We start from the raw sequence: 21,252 nt of genomic DNA, 5'->3' as shown, positions 1-21,252 counted from the left end.
ACCAAGATGAGAGCAGCCCTCACAGCTGAGAAGCGAGTGGCGATAGCCCTGTGGAAGTTTGCAATGACAGGCAGCTACCGGGTCAGTCAGGCATCAATTTGGAGTGGGGAAAACTACTGTGGGGGCTGCTGTGATCCAAGCAGCCAACGCGATCACTGAGCTGCTGCTGTCAAGGGTAGTGACTCTGGGAAATGGGCAGGTCATAGTGGATGGCTTTGCTGCAATGGGATTCCCTAACTGTGGTGGGGCGATAGACGGAACCCATATCTCTATCTTGGCACCGGAGCACCAGGGCCGCCAGTACATAAACCGCAAGGGGCACTTCTCAATGGTGCTGCAAGCACTGGTGGATCACAAGGGACGTTTCACCAACATCAGCATGGGATGGTTGGGAAAGGTATATGACACTCGCATCTTCAGGAACTCAGGTCTGTTTGAACAGCTGCAGGGAGGAATTTACTTCCCAGACCAGAAAATGACCGTTGGGGATGTTGAAATGCCAATAGTTATCCTCAGGGACCCAGCCTACCCCTTAATGCCCTGGCTCATGAAGCCGTACACAGGCACCCTGGACAGTAGTAAGGAGCAGGCTGAGCGAGTGCAGAATTGCAGTAGAATGTGCATTTGGACATTGAAAAGCGCGCTGGCGCCGTTAACTGACTAGGTTAGACCTCAGCAAAACCAATATTCCCATTGTAATTGCTGCCTGCTGTGTGCTCCACAATCTCTGTGAGTAGGGGAGAGACGTTGATGGCGGGGTGGGAGGTTGAGGCAAATTGCCTGGCAGCCGATTACGCGCAGCCAGACACCCGGGAGGTTAGAAGAGCACAGCAGGGCGCCCTGCGCATCAGAGCAGCTTTGAAAACCAGTTTCATGACTGGCCAGGCTACGGTGTGACAGTTCTGTTTGTTTCTCCTTGATGAAAACCCGCCCCCCCTTGGTTGACTCTACTTCCCTGTAAGCCAACCGACCTCCCCCTTTCGATCACCGGTTTCAGAGGCAATAAAGTCATTATTGTTTCCAAATCATTCATTCTTTATTAACTCATCACACAAATAGGGGGGAAACTCGCAAGGTAGCCCAGGAGGGGTGGGGGAGGCGGGAAGCACCGGGTGGGGTGGGGGATTAAGGCAGGAGGGAAAGACAAGGCCACACTGCACTTCAAAACGTATTGAATGCCAGACTTCCGTTGCCTGGGCAGTCCTCTGGGGTGGAGAGGCTGGGTGCCCGTAGCCCTCCCCTTGCGCCCGCGTTCTTGGGCGTCAGGGTGAGGAGGATGTGGAACTTGGGGAGGAGGGCAGGCGGTTATACAGGGACTGCAGCGGCGCTCTGTGCTCCTGCTGCCTTTCCTGCAGCTCCACCAGACGCCTGAGCAGGTCAGTTTGCTCCTGGATTAGCCTCAGAATTGCATCCCGTGTCCTCCCATCACGCTGCCGCCACCTCTCCTTCTGCTCCCGCCACCTCTCCTCCTGCTCCCGCCACCTCTCCTCTCGCTCCCGCCTCCTCTCCTGGCGTTCATTTTCGGCTTTCCTGAACTCTGCCACTGTTTGCCTCCACGCATTCTGCTGGGCTCTTGCAGCCTGCAAGAGTTCGGAGAACATCTCGTCGCACGTGCGTTTGTTTCGCCTTCTAATCCGCGCCAGCCTCTGGGACGGAAACGATCGGGGGAGCATAGAAACATTTGCAGCTGTGGGAGGGAAAAAAAGGGAGAGTTGTATTTAAAAAGGACACATTTTAGAGAACAAGGGGAAACAATGTCACACTGAATCAAGCGATTCACATTACATAGCACATGTGCGTTGGGTGCAAGGTCGCATTTTGCCTCTTATATTGAGGGCCGGCCGGTTTGGCGTGAGACATGACACACGCTCGGCTGCAGGCAGCCATGGGGAGGCAAAGGGGTTCGGCTTCTTCAGCCTTCGTAAGGTGTGGGAACGGTTTCAAACAGCAGCGCCCTCCTGTCCCATACCCAGCAAAGCCCCTTGGGTTGGCCATTTAAAGGTGGAGCTGAGGTTTTAGGCTGAATGTGCAGCACAATCCAACCCCCCCCCCCAATTCTCCAGGATGATCCCTTCAACCCCCCCCCCCCCCACCGCGTGGCTAGTATCTATTGGGTTTCCAGGAAATGGGGCGGGCAAAGCCCGCCCCATGCTAACGGATCCCCCCCCAGCCTAAGGGGAGGTGCCACAGAGCCTCAGAAACCCACTAATTGCGGGGGACAACTAATAAAAGAACAGGGACAGGAGTGCGGTCAAAGGGTCATAAGAAGGGAGCCTGACGGGGACACCGAGCAGAGAACCCCGGACAGCGCCCACTGCTCCTCGAAGGCGTCAAGGGAGCCAGCGGACGCCGCCCAGAGGAACTCCGCCCGGAGACGTGAGCGGACTAAGGATCGGAAACAAGCCCCACAGTCGCAGGAGTCTCCATTGGCCAACCGCCTCTCCCTGGTCACGTAGATGGCCATTTTTACCAGGGCGAGGAGGAGGTTGACCAGGAGGTCCCGCGACTTCGTGGGGCCACGGATAGGGAGTGCATGGAGAAGGAGATGGGGGGAAAAGTGCAGCCAGAAACGCAATAGGAGATTAGTGAGGAGCCGGTATAGGGGCTGCAGCCTGGCGCACTCTAAGTAAACGTGCGCCAGGGTCTCCCTCACGCCGCAGAAGGGGCAGGTGTCTGGGACGGGTAAACCACGCCAAGTACACGCCCGTGCTCACGGCCCCATGGAGGAGCCGCCAACTGATGTCCCCGACGGGCCTCGGGACCAGGGTGGAGTACAGGCTGGCCCACCGGGGCTCCCCTGTCAGCCAAACAGCGAACAGCTCAGAATCTGCTCTCTCCTGGGTCTCATCTTACCAGCTGGGTGGGAACCACTCACCCCCATGAAGGGCTCTGAGTGCACTTCTGGCCCAGGGGCTGCTGGCTGCACGGGGGGGGGGAGGGGGTTCTAACTCACACGGGCTCTCAGCCGCTCAGCCTGAGGGAGCAGCCCCCCTGCTCCCAGCAGCAGCAGCCCACTCAAGGGGGAACTGACATTTCCCGGAGCCGAGGGGGAGAGGAGCTGCTGATCCTGCTCCTCGGGACAGGGAGGAGTAAAAGCCCGTTCTGCCCTGCCCTGGAGACGGGCCACTTTGATCTGCCCCGGGTGAGAACCTGCAGCCACGTGGGCTCATCTGCTGGCTCCCTGCCAAAACAGCTGATCGGCGGCGGCCCACTCCATAGATTGGTTAGAAGCAGCTAATCCAGCCGCCCCCCAAAGGTTCAAGGGGCTCTGCATGCCCCAGAGCTGATCTGCAGCTGCCACAACGGATGATCTCGGGTTACCACAGGTCCGTATTTCCCCGGACGTTTTGAGATATTTAAAAATTCCTCCCGGACAGGATTTTAGAACTAAAAAGCCGGACATGTTCGGAAAACGCGGAGGTATGGTAAATTAATCATTAACACGCTGGCTTTTAAGGCCTGTATTATATGTACAAAGTTACACTCACCGGAGGTGCCTTCCCCGGCGTCGTGGTCCCGGAGTTCTCCCCATATAGAGATCAGATCCAGCACCTCCCGCTCGGTCCAGGCTGGATCTCCTTTGGGAGTCTGGGACTGCATGGTCCCCTGTGCTGAGGAGCTCGGCATGGTCACCTGCTGATCAGCTCCCCACGCTGGCCAAACAGGAAATGAAATTCAAAAGTTCCCGGGGCTTTTCCTGTCTTACCTGGTCAGTTCAGCCGAGATGAGAGTGCTGCCCAGAGCGGTCACAGTGGAGCACTCTGGGATAGCTCCCGGAGGCCAATACCGTCCAACTGCGTCCGCACTACCCCAGATTCGACCCAGCGAGGTCGATTTTAGAGCTAAACCCCTCACCAGGGAGCAGTACAGAAATCAGTGATAAGAGCCTAAGGCTGCTAAATTCGACCTAGACTCGTAGTGTGGAGCAGGGTTTACACGGGGATAAAGGTGCCTTATGCTGGTCTAGTTTATTCCCCTTCCCATACAGGAATAGCAGCGCCAGACCTGCGTCTACACGAGGGGAAGCTGATCTGGTTTAACAGCCTGGCGTGGTACAGTCCGGGTTGCCAGTTTTGGTTGGATGTATTCCTGGAGGTTTCATCACAACATACTCTTTAATGAAAGATGAATCTTTAATTCCTGGAGACTCCAGGACAATCCTGGAGGGTTGGCATCCCTAGGTATAGGGCACCTATATACGGGTGCACTGTGGGCCGGGGTAGGGGGGCTGCTAGGAGGCTCTCGGAGTTGGAGGACCCTTGACGGCCGCCGTACCCGGCTTCTGTTCAAGATGGCGGCTCCCACGCGTACGGCTCCAGCGCAGCGGCGGTTGAGGGACAAGATGGCAGCGTCCTGCAGTACGGACGCGGGGCGCACGCGTGACCCATCGGGGCTGCCGTAGCCGGGCCGGGTCAACATGGCGGCGGCCAGGACCGGGAGTGCGGCAGCGGGGGCCTGAGGCGCCGGTACGAGCCAGCCGGGCCGGGGGCCGCGGCAGGGCCGGGGCTGGGTGTCTGCGGCGCTCCCCAGGGGCTCGGAGCGGGGGGTGGGGGGCTGGAGCTCGCTCGCTCGGAGCGGGGAGGGGCTCCACGGGGGGGTGTCGCTCGGGGTGGGGGCGGGGCTCCCTGGGGGCTCGGGGTGGGGGCGGGGCTAGGAGCGGGGGCTTGCTCGTGGGGGGGCTTGGGGCGGGGCTCTCGGGCTCGCTCGGAGCGGGGAGGGGCTCCACGGGGGCTCGCACGTGGGGGGGGGGGGGTCGCTCGGGGGGCGGAGCTCGCTCGGAGCGGGGAGGGGCTCCACGGGGGGGTGTCGCTCGGGGTGGGGGCGGGGCTCCCTGGGGGCTCGGGACGGGGACGGGGGCTTGCTCGTGGGGGGGGCTTGGGGCGGGGCTCTCGGGCTCGCTCGGAGCGGGGAGGGGCTCGCTCGGGGGGCGGGGCTCCCTGGGGGCTCGGGGTGGGGGCGGGGCTCTCTGGGGCTAGGAGCGGGGGCAGGGGCTTGGGGCGGGGCTCTCGGGCTCGCTCGGAGCGGGGAGGGGCTCCCTGGGGGCTCGGGGTGGGGGCTCTCTGGGGCTAGGAGCGGGGGTAGGGGCTCGCTCGGGGTGGGGGCAGGGGCTTGCTCGTGGGGGGGGCTCTCTGGGGGCTCGGGGAGCGGGAGTGGGGGCTCCCCGGGGGCTCGCTCAGGCGCCTGCCGAGGGGCTGCCCCTGCCCCGCCCATGACCCCCCCCCCATCCCCGCAGAGCCGCGCCGGCGCCGGGCCCATGGAGAGCGCCGGGGAGCGGTTCCCGGCCGCGGCGGTGGCGGCCGTGCTGAAGCCCAGCACCGGCCTGCCCGAGGCGAGCCTGCAGGTGCGGGGCTACGACTTCGACCGCGGGCTGGATCACCGCGCCCTGCTCCAGTCCTACCTCACCACCGGCTTCCAGGCCACCAGCTTCGGGCAGGCGGTGCAGGAGATCAACAGGATGGTGAGAACGGGGGAGGCTGGGAGCCAGGACGCCTGGGTTCTGGCCTGGCTGTGGGAGGGGAGTGGGGTTGAGTGGGTAGAGCAGGACTCCTGGGTTCTGTACTTCTCTGCTGCTGGCAAGCCATTGCCCCGCTCTGTGCCTCAGTTTCTCCATGTCCCATTTCCTCCTTGAGGCTGCCAACGAGAGCCAGAGGGCAGGGGGCCGTTAGCTGGGGTGCCTGTGTGTGTGGGGGGGTGAGTGCCCCTGACATGTGGCTGCTCCGGTTCCCAGATCGCGGCGAAACTGGAGCCGCTGGGCGAGGAAGAGGAGACCCGCGCTGACCTGAACCCCTGCCGCCGGCAGCCCTCGGGCTGCACCATCTTCCTGGGCTTCACCTCCAACCTCATCAGCTCGGGCATCCGTGAGACCATCCGCTACCTGGTGCAGCACAACATGGTATGGGCCTGCCCCCCCCCCCTCCCCTGTGTCCCTGAGGACCCCTCCCGGAGCCAGGCTCTGACACCCAGTCTGCTGCTATATCCTCCCATTCCCCTCAACCCCAGTGCTGGGCTCCGACACCTGAACAGCAGCCACCCCCACCCTTCAGCTGGGGGCTCCCAGCACTGGGGTCCCAGGGCGGGGGGGTCTGACAGGCAGGGGTCCCTGTGCCGCGCAGGTGGACGTGCTGGTGACCACGGCAGGCGGCGTGGAAGAGGATCTCATCAAATGCCTGGCACCTACCTACGTGGGGGAGTTCAGCCTGCGGGGGAAGGAGCTTCGGCAGAGCGGGATCAACAGGTACAGAGGGGTCGGGGGGGGCTGCTCCGGTCTAGCCGGGAGGGTGCACGGCTGGGAGGCAGGACTCCTGGGTTCTCTGGGAGGGCAGTGGGATTTCGTGGTTAGAGTGTGTGTGTGTGTGGGGGTGGGCTGGGAGCTCGGACTCCTGGGTTCAGTCCCTGGTTTGAGAGGAGAGTGGGGTCTAGGGGTTAGAGTGGGGAGGCTGCGGGTCAGGAATTGATGCTCTAGAGGTAAAAGGCTCCATCTCCTGTTCCCAGCCGCTCCGCCAGGATCCTCTCTGCTCCCCCCGATCTATGGGGATCAGGACATGCCAGCTGTTTCCCTGTTCCGTGGGGCAGAGTGAGGCTTGTGGAGAGGCTGAGTCCAGCTGGTTTTGGGGGGGCCGGGGGCTGAACCTGCTTGTTTTTCTCCAGGATCGGGAACCTGCTGGTGCCCAATGACAACTACTGCAAGTTCGAAGACTGGCTCATGCCCATCCTGGACCAGATGGTCGCTGAGCAGAACATGGAGGTGAGAGCCAGGGGGTGGGGGAAGCTTCAGGGGAGGGGATGGTGCTGGGCCTATAGGACGCTGGGAGTCTCTGACCTGATCCCTACTCAACCCCGCCACCCCCCTGCCAAAATACTTGAAATGTGTAGATGGGAGGGGAGTGGTTAGAGAAAGGGGGCTGGGAGTCAGGATGCCTGGGTTCTATCCCTGGCTCTGGGAATGGAGCAGGAGGTCTAGTGGGTTGAGCAGAGGGTGGGTGGGGCACTGGGAGTCAAGACTCTTGCGTTCTACCTCTTGGGAGAATCACTTTCCTCTGTGCCTCAGTTTCCCTATCTGTACCATAAGGGGGAGAGCCGTGAGGATGAGCAGGTGAACGTCAATAACTCCCTCTGAGCTGGGGGGGCAGGGCAGGGGTCGGGTCACGTCACCCAGGCAGGAGGGGGTGGATTCACCACAGCTTTGGCCCTTGGGTCCTGCAGGGTGTGAAATGGACCCCGTCCAAGATGATCGCACGGCTGGGCAAGGAGATAAACAACCCGGAATCGGTCTATTACTGGGCACAGAAGGTCAGTTGGGGGGTCCTGTGGTTCAGGGGTGCTCCCGGTCGTTTCCCCACTGGGGCTCCAGGATTGGACTGTTAGCTGAACACAGCGCCCCCAGAGCCTGGGTGAGCAGCTGGTTGGAGCGCTGCCCCTTTAAGAACAGGCTAGAGAATGACTCAGAAATCTGCCACGTCCCCTGGCGGAGATCAGCAGCCTATTTCCTGGGACTTCAGCCCTTCCACGTGGGGGGCCAATCCACAGCCCCTCCTCCACCCCACGGGGGAACAAATCTCTCCCACCTCATGGCCCCAGCTACCCCGTCTAACCCCCCCCCCCCCCCAGTGTTCATAGATTATTAGGGTTGGAAGGGACCTCAGGAGATCATCTAGTCCACCCCCCTGCTCTACCCTCAGCCCACCCAATCAATCGCCATAGGCGGAACTAACCCAAACTCCCCGCCCCATCTCCTCTGCCCTGCCCCGCCCCACACTCCCTGCCCCACTCGTGTGTCCCTTTGCAGAACAACATCCCGGTGCTGAGCCCGGCCCTGACGGACGGATCCCTGGGGGACATGATCTTCTTCCACTCCTACAAGAACCCCGGGCTGGTGCTGGACATTGTGGAAGGTGATTCTCTCCTTCCCCCCAGGCATGGGCCTTTCTCTGCAGCATCCTGATTGCTCAGTGCCCCCCTGCTTTAGACTGGGCAGGGATCACAGGCCCAATCCCTGCAGTGCTGGGGGGATTTCTAGTGGGGGCGGGGAACCCCTTGAAATCGAGCTCTTGGGAACCCCCTCTACATTACTGCAGAGCGTAGAGATCGTCCCCCTGCTGAGACCTCCCACCCCAAACACGGTACAGAGGGGTCCTGGGTTCTAGCCCAGCTCGGGGAGGGCAGTGGGATTTAATGGTTAAGGCAGGGGAGGGGGCGGGGCAGGACTCCTGGGTCCTCCCCCTGGGTGGGAGCAAGCGGCAGGAAGAAGGGGGTCACTGTGGTGTGTGTCTCTCTCTCTCGGCAGATCTGCGGCTGATCAACACCCAGGCCATCTTCGCCAAGAAGACTGGCATGATCATCCTGGGGGGCGGGCTGGTCAAACACCACATCGCCAATGCCAACCTGATGGTGAGGGATGGTGGGTGGGTGGGTGCGTCCTGCTGCCTGGGCTCGTGTGTGTTAACCCAGGTGGATCTAAGCTTCGAGTGTTGGAGCTGAAGCTACAGCACATTTGGAGGAGTAAATTTTTCACCTCGAACTGCACCTTCCCTCCCCCTGTCACGCGTGGGGAGGGGGCTGGGAGAAACCCGCCCTGGGGTCACGCTCCCTCTCTCTCCGCCTTGCAGAGGAACGGGGCCGACTACGCCGTCTACGTGAACACGGCACAGGAGTTCGACGGCTCCGACTCGGGGGCCCGGCCGGACGAGGCGGTGTCCTGGGGGAAGATCCGCATGGACGCCAAGCCGGTGAAGGTGGGCGTGGGGAGCTGGAGGGTGGCTGGGTTTGGGGGTGGGGGGCGGGGGGGAAGGATCTGGGTGCCTGCACTCATGTCCCTGGTCGCTCTCCCGGTGGCAGGTTTACGCCGATGCCTCCCTGGTTTTCCCGCTGCTGGTGGCTGAGACCTTCGCCCAGAAAGCCAGCGCCTTTGCCTCCGAGAAGCAGCGCGACTGAGACCCCCGGCCCAGCAGGGCCCCGGACTGGGCCGCAGCGTGGGGAGTCCTAGGCCCCAGGAACAAATGGGCTCATACCCAAGCCCAATTTCCCCTCTCCCCCACCTGTCACCAGAGACTGCACCCACCCCCCAGCCTCTGCCCCTGTGGCTGTGCTGGGATCCCAGGGAAGGGGGGGAGGGTCTGGCTTTAACCCCCTGCTTCCGAATTCACAAGGGCTGGGGCGTGCCTGGGCCTCAGGACTCCTGGATTCTCATCCTGGCTCTGCTGTAGAATGGGGGTGGCCTGGCCCGCCCTCAGGGGCTGTGAAGCTCGGTGCATTGAGGCCTTAGGTGAGGGCAGGGTTGTGACCAGCTCCCCCCAGGGGGTTGGCAGAGCCTGGCACCTGCCCCTCCCCACCTGCCTTGGGCCCCGTGGACTCGTGGCTGGGGTAGCAGGGCTAGGCCGGGTCCCGCTGACGCATGGCACGTGTTAAACATGATTTTTTTTTATTCAGCTTTTGGGAAGGAACCACTGTGCTCCCATCCCACTGCACTGCCCCAGCGGTGTTAGCAGCGACGAGCCAGCCAGCCGGCTTGCACCGTGGGCGAGCAGCTCCCCGCCACCCGTTAACATCAGTGGCTGCGCTGCTGCATGTCCTGTGCCTGGCGCCCTAGAGGGGGGAACGCCCCTAGCGCAGGGTACCAGAGCCCTGTCGTGAGGGCAGCCTGGGGGGATGGGAGCTGGGCCCCCCTGGGGAGAGCCAGGGTGTGTCGGTTCTAACCTGCACTACGAACACCCCCTTTTGCAGTGGAGAGGGAACCGCCCGGCAGCGCTGAGCTCTGGCTCCCACAGGGAAAACAGAGTTTCGCTCCTGTCTGAGGCTGGTGCCCAGGTGTCAGTTTCCTCGCGGGGGGCTGGTCGTGCCCTCGCTGGAACGGAGCGGGGCCAGGGGGAGGGTGTCTGCGGGGTACTTGACCGAGGGAAAGGACACCTGGCAGCAGTAGCTGTGCCCAGCCTGGTGCTGGGCCCTGGGGGATAGATTTTGGGGAAGATTTAAAAAAAAAAAAGCCCCAGATGGATGATGGTTAGAGGCCTTGGGGGGTCCCCCATTAATGTCCCCACCCCCAGGCCCTCTGAGCCAGTTGGGGCTGTGTCCAGATGCCCCCGTGGGGTGATGGTGGGGGACCAGGCGGTTAGAGGGGGGTGTAGGGTCACTGGTGCGGGGCAGGCCCAGGACTCCTGCATGGCTGGGCCCTGAGCTGCTGTGTAGGGCAAGAAGTCGGGCTCACCCTTCCCCTTCCCCCCACATGCTATGCTCTGGGGCTCGCTGCTGCCGCCCCCCATACAGTCCTGGCTGCCCCCACTCGGAGACAGACCTCAATAAAGCAGCTGCCCCAAGGCTGAGTGTGTGTGATTGGCTGGAGGGACGCCCGATGCTCCAGCTCAGCAGGCCGGCGGCTGCTCCTCTGCTGTGTGGGTCTCCTCCCTCCAGAACTGCACGTGCCCCTCGGTGGCCGTGAGCAGGGCAGGCTCGCTGGGGTGGAAGGACAGGGACTGGACCACGCCTCTGCCGACGGGCAGGCTCAGCATCAGGGAGCCCTGCGGGGGGAGAAAAGACCCCCAGTGAGAACGACCCGGGGGCCTGACCCCCAGGGCAGGGAGTGGGGCCTCTGCCCGCTGCAGGCTAGACTCACCTCAACCAGGTCCCAGAAATACACCTTCCCGTCCTCCGAGCAGCTGGCCACGTGCGTGTCCTTCTCGCTCAGGCAGCAATCCAGCTTGTAGGCCGTGTTCTTGTGGCCGGTGTACCTGGAGCGGAACAGACCAGACGGGGTCTGCACGGGGGAGAATGGGGAACCCCTCCTGCTGTACCCCCCTGGATCACGCCCCAGGCTGGCCCGAAGCCACCTTTCCTTGTGTGCAGGGCCCCTGTGCGCTGAGCAGCGGCCCTGGATTTCAGAGGCAGGTGCCTAAATACCTTGGAGGAGCTGGGATGGGATGGGGTGGGGGGGCTCTCAGTCAGTTGCTCACCCCCGCAGCAGGCAGTGTCTGGGTCTGAGACCCCAGACTCAGGGAGGGCTGCCCCCGAGAGTGAGACTCGTGTTGAGCCCCAGCTCCGTGCCCGAGGGGGAGGGGGAGGGGGAGTGTCCCCCACCCGTGCAGGCGAGGGGGTGACCTACTCTCCCAGCAGCTCGCCGGTGTCCTTGTCCAGCAGGCGCAGGGTGGAGTCCAGGCTGGCAGCCAGCGTGCACTGCCCGTCCTTGCTGAAACACACGCTGGTGACGGGGCCTGCAGGGGGACAGCAGCAGATGCTGGAGGTGGCGGAAACTAAGAGTTGGCACAGGGGGGTGCTGGGTAAAAGCCCAACCAGCCCCCCCCCCCGCCCCGCTGTGGGGACAGATCAGAGCCAGTGAACCATTCCTCCACCCCCCCACCCCCCACCAGCCAGCCCCCTGCCCGGGGGCCAGATCATTGCCAGGGCCCCATTTCCCCCACCCCTCAAACCCCAGATCAAAGCCAGCCCCCCAACCAGCCAGCCCCCCAACCAGGGGCTGGATCAGAGCCAGCCCCCCATTTCCACCACCCCTCAAGGCAGCCCCCTGCCCAGGGACCAGATCAAAGCCAGTGAACCGCCCTGCAGCCAGCCAGCCCCACCCTAGGGCTGGATTGGAGCCAGCACCCCTAGCGGGGAAGGGCCCTGGGTGTCGTTCCCCGACAGCTTGTTTCCCAGGTTGGAGCAGCATTGGAACTGGCGCCCCCTAGAGGCTATTCCCTACCCCTGAATCAGCCAAGCCAACCTCCCCTCCCCCAGGGCACCTGGTGTCAGGCAGCGGTGGGGGGATCTTTTGGGGGATTCGCTCTCCCTGGCAGGATGTTTCCTACAAGCAGGAATGGACCCTGGGCCATAGAGGAAGTCAGCCCAGACGATCACCACGCCCCCTTCTGGCCTTGGCTCCGTGGCCTCTCACTTACTTCCAACGTAATCCGAGTACAGCTGCCCTGCGCGCAGGTCGTAGCGCCGGACGCGGCCGTCCACAGAGCTGGGGGGGCAACGGGGAGGGGTTACAGGGCAAGTACAGAGGCTGTGATGCACACACCACCCAGGCCCAGCTGGGGCGCTCCTGGGACTGTAGCTGGAGGAGGGGGGAGTCGCCCCTGAACCAGCTCCTTTCCTGCATACGGCAACCCACAAGGGTCAAACGTGAGGCTGCACAGCCCTGGTGAGGGAGGTTACCTGCCTCTCCCTACCCCGGTGAAGGTTCTTCAGTCTGTGCCCTGGGGGCTCTGGCTGGTCTAACTCACGCTTGGGTCTACAGGTGAACTGCAGGGGCCGGCCCCGTCCTGCCCCAGCGGAGCGCCCCTCACCCAGAGAGGATCTCGTAATCCGACACTTTCAGGCTGGACACCCCGTCCTTGGCTTCGTCCAGGATCTGGATGGGGTCGGGTCTGCGGGAGCGGCAGTCCCAGCACCGGATGCTGGAATCAATTGAGCCTAGGAGAGAGCACAGCGCAGATTCGGAGGAACAGCCTGGGCAAATCCCTGGCCGGATGGAGCCCTGCCGGACCCCAGAGTTCCTTAAGGACCCGCAACGAGTCAGCTGGGGCTGGGGAGCCGCTTTGCTTACCCGACAGGATCACGGTGGCCTCCTCGTTGAACTGCACGCAGTTCACCTTCTGTGGGCGGAGAGACAGGTCAGAAATGCCAGCTGGGGCCAAGTTCAGCGCATGGGGCGTGGCCCTCGAGTGCTCTCCCTGCGGTCGCTGGGCCATCCCCCGAGCAATCTCCCCCTAAGCCACACTGATCCCCTCACCCGCTCCTGAACACCCCAACAGCCCCCCATCTCCCCTCCCAACAAGCAACTCCACATGACCCCGAGCTGCTTCACCGTCCTATCACCCTCCCCGTGCCCACACTCAGGTGCTGCACCTCTCCGGGCGCCCCTCTAGGCAGCACCACCTCGATTCAGTCCCCACCCTGGTAGCAGGAAGGGTTAAGGCCGCCATCGGTCACCCCCACTGGCTGAGAGCAAGGGAGCCTCCCCGGACTCTAACTTGCGTTAAGTCCCAGTGGGACAGGGAGAGAGTAGCTAGGCCTCCCCCGGCCCTTCCCCACACCCAGCCAAGTCATTCCCCACACGTAGCAGGCTGGCTGATAGCAGCCTGCGGCACCCCCAACCCAGGCAGCACCGCAGTAACCAAATGGGCCTCACCCCCGCGTGACCTCTGAACTTGCGGATCACCTGCCCACTGGCTACGTCCCACAGGACGACCGTTTTGTCGGCCCCGCAGGAGCAGAGCTGGCTGTTATCGAAGGAGCTGTGGGGGGAGCAGGAAGACAAGGTTAGGCTTTACCATGGGGATCTGACTATGCAGCGGGAGGTTACAGACGCGCATCTACGAGGCTTTGCATCCCTTTGGCATGTCGGCGTAGCTGTCCCCGTTTTACGGCTGGAGGAAACTGAGGCACATGGGGGGACGTGCCACACAGCAAATCAGCGACATCATAGAACCCAGGAGTCCTGACTCCCAGTGTCTCTCCTGCACAACCCACTAGAAACCACTCCCACCCAGAGCTGGGGACAGAACCCCGGAGTCCTCACTCCGCCTCCGCCAATACCCTTCCCCACCTGTTCTAACCACTTGCATGCCAAACACTCTAAAGCGGTTTTGATCCTGAAGTCCCTGGGGTTACGAGAGAAGTGGAGTCCGTCCCTTGCCCTTACCCAGCCGCATCCAACACTTCGTAGCCGTGACCACTGTAGGTCTTCAGGAGGGTCCCCTTGTGGGGGTTCCACAGCTTCAGGGACTTGTCGCTTCCGCAGGTGAGACAGTAATTTCCATCCACTGCGGGAGACAGGACAGAGAATGACGCAAGGGGACAGTGTAGCAGCACCACAGCTTGTGCCTGCCCCACAGAGGCACCAGCCCCACATCCAGCATTTCCACCCCACAGCTGTCCTCTCCTCCCTGCTGTCCTCTTGCTCTGCATGGCTCCCTGCTAGTCCCACTCCTACATGTATGCTCGCCCAGCCGCCCCCCCATGATGGAAGAAACTAAGGGCAGATCTCCACTAAGACACACCCTCCCCTCATTCCCACCAGGACACAACAATAAGCAACACACTTAATAGTCTGGACTCTTGACATCTGCTGGCATCAACAGGGCTCTAAATGTCCCACACGGCTCTGACTTCATTGACTTGACCCCACTCCCCTCCCAGAGCTGAGAACAGAGTCCAGGAGTCCTGCCCCTCATTTCAACCCACTAGACCCCACTGCCTCACTTCACGGGGCCCGTGAGGAAACACTCACCATTAAACCGCACTGCCCTGACCGCTCCCTGTTTGCACTCCAGATTCTGCACCAGCTTCTTGGGCAGCTCTGGCTTCTTGGGCTTCGGTTCAGGAAACGCCATGATGGGACCTAGGGTGGCTAAATCAGAGAGATCTGGACTCTGCGAGCGTGGGGCTGGGGTGATGTGACACCACAGGGGTCAGCTGGGGCGGGTTACAAATCTCTCACCAGACTCCGGCTTGACGGGTGTCTCCCTGGTGGCTGGAGTTACTCGCTCACAAGCTGGTGCCGTCCTGGCTAAGGGAACGACAGGAAAGTGATTTGGTGGCTGTTGCTACCACAGGAGGCAGGGAAAAGGAAAACCCAACCCCCTTGGCTGGGTTTGATGCGCAGCCTGGGGGGGTCGGGGGGACACAGGGGTCATCCTATTAAGACCCAGGGAGCTGCACACATTTAGAGCCGTCCAGGACCCACCCCCTACAGAGCTGCGTGCAGTGTCCTTCAACCCACCCCTATGGCCTCCCCAGCCTTGCACCTATAGAGCCCCCTATAACCCACCCCTCCCCCCGTTCCTGCCAGCCCCTATAGCCTCCCCAGCCTATCACAGGCTCACTCATCCCCCCATAGGCTCCCGAGCCCCCTATAGCCCCCCCAGCCTATCACAGGCTCACTCATCCCCCCCCCTTTCCTCTCCCCCACGCTGTACCTGGGGAGAGGGGCTCCGTGTCCGGCTCCCATTCCCGTCCCCCGGCCCCGCAGGTTCCGGCTCCCTTGGTTCCGCCCACACTTGGCCCCGCCTGCGCTGAGCCGAAACCCGCCGCGGTGGAAGGGGGGGGCAGGGCTCGTTGTCGGCCCCGCCTCGTCTCCTGCCCGCCCCCCGTGGGGTCCGGGTCGGGGACCGGCTCTCCCCAGCCAGGCGCGGGGGAAGGCGGTTCTCCGGAACCATTGCTCCGGGGCTCGGGGTGTTACACCGATCCGCGCCCCCCGGGAGCATGTCCAGCAACAGCATGGCGGACCCCCGGCGGCCCAACAAGGTGCTGAGGTGAGCGGGGTCGGGCCGGGCCGGGTTGCGCGGGACGGGGCTGGGCTGTGCTGTGCTGCCCGGGGGGGCGTGTTTAGAGGGCACGTTACGTTAAGTGGCTCCACGTCTGGGTGGCAGCTGGTATCAAGCTGAGTGCCCCAGGGGCCGGTCCTGGGGCCGGTTTTGTTCAATATCTTCATTAACGATCTGGAGGGTGGCGTGGGCTGCACCCTCAGCAAGTTCACAGAAGACACTAAACTGGGAGGAGTGGTAGATACGCTGGAGGGCAGGGATAGGGTCCAGAGGGACCTAGACAAATTAGAGGATTGGGCCAAAAGAAATCTGATGCGGTTCAACAAGGACAAGTGCAGAGTCCTGCACTTAGGACGGAAGAATCCCAGGCACTGCTACAGGCTGGGGACCGAGTGGCCAAGCAGCAGTTCTGCAGAAAAGGACCTGGGGGTTACAGTGGACGAGAAGCTGGATAGGAGTCAACAGTGTGCCCTTGTTGCCAAAAGGCTAACGGCATTTTGGGCTGTATAAGTAGGGGCATTGTCAGCAGATTGAGGGACGTGATCATTCCCCTCTATTCGACATTGGTGAGGCCTCATCTGGAGCACTGTGTCCAGTTTTGGGCCCCACACTACAAGAAGGATGTGGAAAAATTGGAAAGAGTCCAGCGGAGGGCAACAAAAATGATTAGGGGGCTGGAGCACATGACTTATGAGGAGAGGCTGAGGGAACTGGGATTGTTTAGTCTGCAGAAGAGAAGAGTGAGGGGGGATTTGATAGCAGCTTTCAACTACCTGAAGGGGGTTCCAAAGAGGATGGAGCTCGACTGTTCTCAGTGGTGGCAGATGACAGAACAAGGAGCAATGGGCTCAAGTTACAGTGGGGGAGGTCTAGGCTGGATATTAGGAAACACTATTTCATGAGGAGGGTGGGGAAGCACTGGAATGGGTTCCCTAGGGAGGTGGTGGAATCTCCTTCCTTAGCGGTTTTTAAGGTCAGGCTTGACAAAGCCCTGGCTGGGATGATTTAGTTGGGGATTGGTCCTGCTTTGAGCAGGTGGTTGGACTACATGACCTCCTGAGGTCCTTTCAAACCCTGATATTCTATGATTCGGGGTCCCCATAATAAGGCCACAGTGCTGCCCCATAGGGAACGCTGAAGCGTGCCCCTGAGGGATGTCTGGACAGCGAGCTCCACTTGGCAGCCCCTTGATAGCCTAAGCCTCAGGGTGGGGGCAAATTGTCCTGTTAAATGGAAAGGGGTGATCGCTATGGGGTGTGTATTCAGCGGAATCCCTAAGGGGTGAGTGATCGCTATGGGGTCTGTATCTGGTGGGGTTTCCCAGCAGGACCCCGAGGGGTGAGTGATTGCTATGGGGTCTATAACTGGTGGGGTTACCCAGCGGAATCCCTAAGGGGTGGGTGGTAGGAATCAGGCCAGTTGTTGGAGGGTTATGGGTGACTGTCTTTTGGCAGAGAGGAGGGAACTGGAGATACTGGCACCTCTCACCCCAGGTTGTTATTGTTCCCTAGTCCCCCCTCTTGCCAATAGCAACCAACCGGAAACCTGCCAACACGTTTCCCACAGCCCCAGAACAGACCTCAGATGGGACTGACTCTCTCTACCTGCATTACACCTGGTTATTAGAGGTGAAAGGCTCCATAGCTCATTCCCTGATTGTGCTAAGCTGCTCAGGCCTGGGGGTGGATATGAGCCAGTCCCCTAGATGAGAAAGCCCCCGTGTTGGATTCCTCATCCCCACCCTGAGCCACCCAGTCTGCCTGAGCTAGGGCTTGACTGATACCAGGAACCTGGAGATGAAAGGCCCCTAATCCCATTCCACAGCCCCACAGATCCTTGTTTATCTTCATGTTACCTGTGGAGAAGAGGGCTAATAGTTTCCAAGCGTGAGTTAACACTCCCGTCTCTCTCTCGTAACATGCTGTTGCACACTTGCTTTGTAGGTACAAGCCTCCGTCTACAGAGAACAACCCCACACTGGAAGATCCCACTCCAGATTACATGAACCTGTTGGGGATGATTTTCAGCATGTGCGGCTTAATGCTTAAGGTGAGCAGGAAAGGAATGAACATTAGATCTTGCGTAGGTATGCCAAGACCATCCCTGACAAATGTTTGTCTAACCCAATGGTCCCCAACCTTTTTCGTCTGGTGGGCGCTGGACGACGAGCCACCGAGGACCGTGGCTGGTGGACAAGCATCCACCAAAATGCCGCCGAGAAGCAGCAATGTCAAGAGGCGTCGCCGCTGAAATGCTGCCGAAAATTGGTGGCGACGCCTCTTGATGTTGCCGCTTTTCAGCGGCATTTCGGCGGATGCTTGTCCACGGGCCAGTGCGTGGGCATAGATAGCTGCCCCAGCGGTGACCACTGGTCTAACCTGTTCTTAAAAACCTCCAGTGACAGGGATTCCACAGCCTCCCTATGTGAAATGATTTGGGGGATGGAAGAGGGGGAGGCCTAGAGTGGTGTAAGCCATTGCACTGAAATAGGATTGGAAGAGGAGGAGTCATTACTTCTGTTCCTGGCTGTTTAGTGGGTAGAAAAGGGAACTGGGAGTCAAGGCTCTAGTGGTCTCTTCCCGGCTGGAGGAGGGAGTGTGTCCTAATGGTTAAATCAGGGGACTGGGAGCCAGGACTTCAGGGTCCTGTTCACGGCTCTGCTACTGACTCGCTGTGTGACTTTGGGCGAGTCAGGGAAATGGTGCTGATACCAACTTCACAAGGGAGCAGGGACTGTGATCTTTGTTTAATGAATGTTTTAAAGAGCTCTGAGACTTGCCCAGTGTTATTAGATATTGAAGATCCTGAGAGATCCCATAAGTACTCACTTTGAGGCTCTCAAATTAGTTCCTCTGTGTTTCTAGCTGAAGTGGTGTGCTTGGATTGCTGTCTATTGCTCCTTCATTAGCTTTGCCAATTCCAGAAGCTCAGAGGACACCAAACAGATGATGAGCAGCTTCATGTGAGTCATTCCCTTTAACCATCTTATTCACTGACCATGTGAATCGAAGATGTACGTCTGAATGTGCCTGCCTGGCTGTGTTGTGGTTAGAGCAGAGGAGTAGAAGCCAGAACTTCTGGGTTCTGTGCCCAACTCTGCCACTTAAACTGCATGATTTTGTACTTTGACACTTTCCTGCTGCCTTGGTTTCTCCATCTGTAAAATGGGGATAAAATGGTGTTGGTGATTAGTACGGAGCACTCTTCATCCTAGTCAGCAACGAACCAGTGCCCCAGCATGATGCTTTGGTGATAGAGGGCTGGTCTGTTGGAGGTGCCATTGTTTGAATGAGATGTAAAAGCAAGGTCTCATTCGTTCTTGGATATTAAATTCCATGGCATCTTTTCCTAAAAGCTGAGCTGTGAACCCAACTCTGGAATCTACAGTCTGTTTCCTTAAATACCTACACTGCAGTTCCAGCTGGATTTAAAATTCGTCTTTTGTCAAAAACTGGTACAGTGTTTGATGTTAAGCAGCTGCTCCCTTCCACCGTAGAGGTGGCACCATTTCTGTGTGGGTGAGCAATCCTTGCATGCATGGTTGAGAAAGCAAGTACTTTGGAATCCCTGGGAATTGTTCACCAACATGCTAGTGCTGTACAAGACCCAGACATGACGGTGGATATTGAAATAATAATAAAAAACCTCATGGTTGGTTGGTTTTTAAAATGATTGATTTTCTTCCTCTGGATTCAGGTTGTCTATCTCTGCTGTGGTGATGTCCTATCTACAGAATCCCCAACCCATGTCCCCGCCTTGGTGAAGAGATTACAGCTCATTGCACAACTCCTTCTTGCAAATCCCAGAGAGACACTGTCGGGGGAGAGGAAGGATTCACACACTAGAACCATCTGTTTGTACAAGCGGTGTGTTGTAACACTCGGCTATCAAATTAAATGGGTTGTTGCTGTAGGAGCTTTGGTTTAAAAAAACAATCTGTGTGCACATAGAATGATGCCTTTCATCTCTTTGTCACCAGTTTCATAGGGGCTGAAAGTACTTACCGTCTCTGATATTTTGTGGGTCTCAGTCCAGTTTCCAAGGGTCCGCTTTGTAAAAATAATTCACCATGACTGGCACTAACTGACTTGTTGACAGTACAGAGGCCAAGTGTTGACTAGGCCACGAGATTGCTGTCTGCTGGGTGGGGTCCTCATCCATTGGGAAGACGGCATCGGAGGAAGCTTAAGCTGGCCCCAGCCCATGCTGCATCTACTCTGTGGACAGAGGACTTTAGTCTGAGAGGTTCGTTCTGTTGGCACCTTTTCACCAGCACTAGATCAATACACACTTTAGCTTCAAACCACCAGGACGCTGCTGGCTGTAGTTCACGTCCCAGGCCAGCAGCGAAAGGCCGGGGGCTTGAGCCTAGAACGTGGTTCTTAGGAAGCACTCGCACCGTTTCACGGGAAAGGGCTGAAGCTTCAGATTCAGCAGGCATGTGGACGGAGGGGTGGGGCCGTGCAACCTTGCTCCAGCCCTCAATGCTCCTGGTGACAGCGCAAAGCACAGCTGGCCCCCATCCCCACACAAAGGGGCCAGCCTCAGCTCCCTGAGAGATTCACTCCAGGCCATGGTGCCCGCCAATGGGGGAGCCCCTCACTGGCTCTCTGGAGGCATCCCCCAGAGACTGGCCCCCTGGGAGGTGGTTGTCCCAGCCCGCCCCACTCCCTGCCCTCAGGCCTACTGTCAAAGGCAGGAGTCAGTTTTGGGAGGGAGATAGATGGAGGTGGGATTTTGTGGGAGCTCAGGGAAGTGTCCATGGGCAGGGGGCAAAGGTGGAGGGGGGCGTTGTGGGATCTGGGTGTTTGGTGGGGGGTTGTGAGAGCGGGGAGAGGGTATAGGAATGTCGGGGTGGTTGTGGGGGCTGGTGGCAGTGCCTTAGATGGGGGCTGGGGCCAAGTGTGGGAGCTGGGAGGAGCATGGGAATGACAGGGGGGTTTAGGGGGTTGGTGGCGGTGCCTGGGGCGGGGTGGGAACTGGGGAGAGCATGGGAATGGGGGGGTTGTGGGGGCTGGTGGCGGTGCCTGGGGCGGGGTGGGAACTGGGGAGAGCATGGGAATGGGGGGGTTATGGGGGCTGGTGGCGGTGCTTGAGGGGTGTGTGGGATGTAGGGGGAGCTTTGGGGGAAGATGGGAGTGTCGGGAGGAGGTTGTGGAGCAGGTGCAGAGTCAGGGGGGCTAGTAGCAGGTGTGGGGACTGGGGGGAGCATGGGAATGGGGGGGTTATGGGGGCTGGTGGCGGTGCCCGAGGGGTGTGGGGACTGGGGGGAGCATGGGAATGGGGGGGTTGTGGGGGCTGGTGGCGGTGCTTGAGGGGTGTGTGGGATGTAGGGGGAGCTTTGGGGGAAGATGGGAGTGTCGGGAGGAGGTTGTGGAGCAGGTGCAGAGTCAGGGGGGCTAGTAGCAGGTGTGGGGGCTGGGGGGGGGCTGGGGTGGAGCCAAGGGGGATTGTGGGGGCTGGTGGGGAACATGTGAGTGGGGGAGGGGAGCCGAGGGTCAGTTGTGGCCCCCTCAGCGCCTGTCCCTGCCGCTCCTTCCTTGTGCGACTGCGCCCGGCTGGGGCGGACCTGGGGGGGGGTTGGGGGTCTCTCAGCCACAGGGCCCTAGCCCCGAGGGAGGCCGTGTCTGAGGGGAAAGTGCGCCCTCCCCTCGCCCCCTACGCTGCAACACTACTCGACGCCTCATTGGCTGAGTTCCCTGCCAATCTTCTCTACCAATCAGAGCCCAGCGCGGGCTCATGGACAACGGGAACGGGCAGCAGCTTAATAATTCTGTTGCCGGTTGTCCCTGCCTGTGAGAGGCGGTTTCAACTGTCCCTCAAGCGTTCCCGGTTAGCCTATTGGTCTCTGGAATAAGAGGCGGGGCTTGTGAGCTTCTCTCATACCTGCAACTGATAGGTTGCCGGCTATGTCAATCAATTCGATCCACTTCACATTGGTCCTTTTAGAAGCTGGCGGTATTATACCCTCGCCCCCGCCCTTTCACCGCCT

At 60.3% G+C, this 21,252-nt stretch overlaps 4 protein-coding genes across 5 annotated transcripts; 2 read left to right on the top strand and 2 right to left on the bottom strand.

The window, feature by feature from the left end:
* Positions 1–1,097: 1,097 nt before the first annotated feature.
* On the bottom strand, positions 1,098–4,243 carry LOC123353709 (golgin subfamily A member 6-like protein 4). Its single transcript, XM_044995065.1, has 2 exons — positions 3,489–4,243; positions 1,098–1,687 (listed from the first exon to the last, which is right to left on the bottom strand). The coding sequence occupies exons 1-2, from the start codon at positions 3,625–3,627 to the stop codon at positions 1,263–1,265; spliced, it is 564 nt and encodes a 187-aa protein (XP_044851000.1). The 5' UTR covers positions 3,628–4,243; the 3' UTR covers positions 1,098–1,262.
* Positions 4,244–4,318: 75 nt separating this feature from the next.
* LOC123353707 (deoxyhypusine synthase-like) lies at positions 4,319–10,200 on the top strand. Its single transcript, XM_044995062.1, has 10 exons — positions 4,319–4,466; positions 5,234–5,458; positions 5,729–5,893; positions 6,114–6,235; positions 6,649–6,745; positions 7,204–7,290; positions 7,787–7,892; positions 8,285–8,388; positions 8,607–8,732; positions 8,836–10,200. The coding sequence occupies exons 2-10, from the start codon at positions 5,255–5,257 to the stop codon at positions 8,929–8,931; spliced, it is 1,107 nt and encodes a 368-aa protein (XP_044850997.1). The 5' UTR covers positions 4,319–4,466; positions 5,234–5,254; the 3' UTR covers positions 8,932–10,200.
* Positions 10,201–10,315: 115 nt separating this feature from the next.
* LOC123353708 (WD repeat domain-containing protein 83-like) lies at positions 10,316–14,994 on the bottom strand. 2 transcript variants are annotated; one of them, XM_044995063.1, is made up of 10 exons: positions 14,913–14,994; positions 14,225–14,503; positions 13,637–13,757; positions 13,124–13,229; positions 12,539–12,587; positions 12,279–12,405; positions 11,886–11,953; positions 11,093–11,201; positions 10,607–10,721; positions 10,316–10,511 (listed from the first exon to the last, which is right to left on the bottom strand). In XM_044995063.1, exons 2-10 carry the CDS (start codon positions 14,325–14,327, stop codon positions 10,356–10,358), a joined length of 954 nt encoding a protein of 317 aa, XP_044850998.1. In that variant the 5' UTR covers positions 14,328–14,503; positions 14,913–14,994; the 3' UTR covers positions 10,316–10,355. The 2 variants fall into 2 exon arrangements, with proteins under 2 accessions (XP_044850998.1, XP_044850999.1); XM_044995064.1 differs by lacking the exon at positions 14,913–14,994 and having other exon boundaries at positions 14,225–14,724.
* A 100-nt stretch (positions 14,995–15,094) lies between these two features.
* LOC123353710 (PAT complex subunit Asterix) lies at positions 15,095–19,175 on the top strand. Its single transcript, XM_044995066.1, has 4 exons — positions 15,095–15,248; positions 17,204–17,309; positions 18,125–18,222; positions 18,957–19,175. The coding sequence occupies exons 1-4, from the start codon at positions 15,199–15,201 to the stop codon at positions 19,021–19,023; spliced, it is 321 nt and encodes a 106-aa protein (XP_044851001.1). The 5' UTR covers positions 15,095–15,198; the 3' UTR covers positions 19,024–19,175.
* Positions 19,176–21,252: the final 2,077 nt, after the last annotated feature.

Source organism: Mauremys mutica, chromosome 20, assembly GCF_020497125.1.
Source record: "Mauremys mutica isolate MM-2020 ecotype Southern chromosome 20, ASM2049712v1, whole genome shotgun sequence".
NCBI lineage: Eukaryota > Metazoa > Chordata > Testudines > Geoemydidae > Mauremys > Mauremys mutica.
This window is presented reverse-complemented; position numbering and strand designations above follow the sequence as displayed.

Coding starts and splice junctions, on each gene's coding strand:
- LOC123353709 (XM_044995065.1), bottom strand. CDS start 3,627: ATGCCGAGCTCCTCAGCACAGGGGACCATGCAGTCCCAGACTCCCAAA. Junction 1,688..3,488: donor CGCCGGGGAAGGCACCTCCG/GTGAGTGTAACT, acceptor TCCCTCCCACAG/CTGCAAATGTTTCTATGCTC.
- LOC123353707 (XM_044995062.1), top strand. CDS start 5,255: ATGGAGAGCGCCGGGGAGCGGTTCCCGGCCGCGGCGGTGGCGGCCGTG. Junction 7,291..7,786: donor TCTATTACTGGGCACAGAAG/GTCAGTTGGGGG, acceptor GTCCCTTTGCAG/AACAACATCCCGGTGCTGAG. Junction 8,389..8,606: donor TCGCCAATGCCAACCTGATG/GTGAGGGATGGT, acceptor TCCGCCTTGCAG/AGGAACGGGGCCGACTACGC.
- LOC123353708 (XM_044995063.1), bottom strand. CDS start 14,327: ATGGCGTTTCCTGAACCGAAGCCCAAGAAGCCAGAGCTGCCCAAGAAG. Junction 13,758..14,224: donor CAGGGCAGTGCGGTTTAATG/GTGAGTGTTTCC, acceptor TGTCTCCCGCAG/TGGATGGAAATTACTGTCTC. Junction 10,722..11,092: donor ACCGGCGAGCTGCTGGGAGA/GTAGGTCACCCC, acceptor GTTCCGCTCCAG/GTACACCGGCCACAAGAACA.
- LOC123353710 (XM_044995066.1), top strand. CDS start 15,199: ATGTCCAGCAACAGCATGGCGGACCCCCGGCGGCCCAACAAGGTGCTG. Junction 15,249..17,203: donor CGGCCCAACAAGGTGCTGAG/GTGAGCGGGGTC, acceptor CTTGCTTTGTAG/GTACAAGCCTCCGTCTACAG. Junction 17,310..18,124: donor TGTGCGGCTTAATGCTTAAG/GTGAGCAGGAAA, acceptor CTGTGTTTCTAG/CTGAAGTGGTGTGCTTGGAT.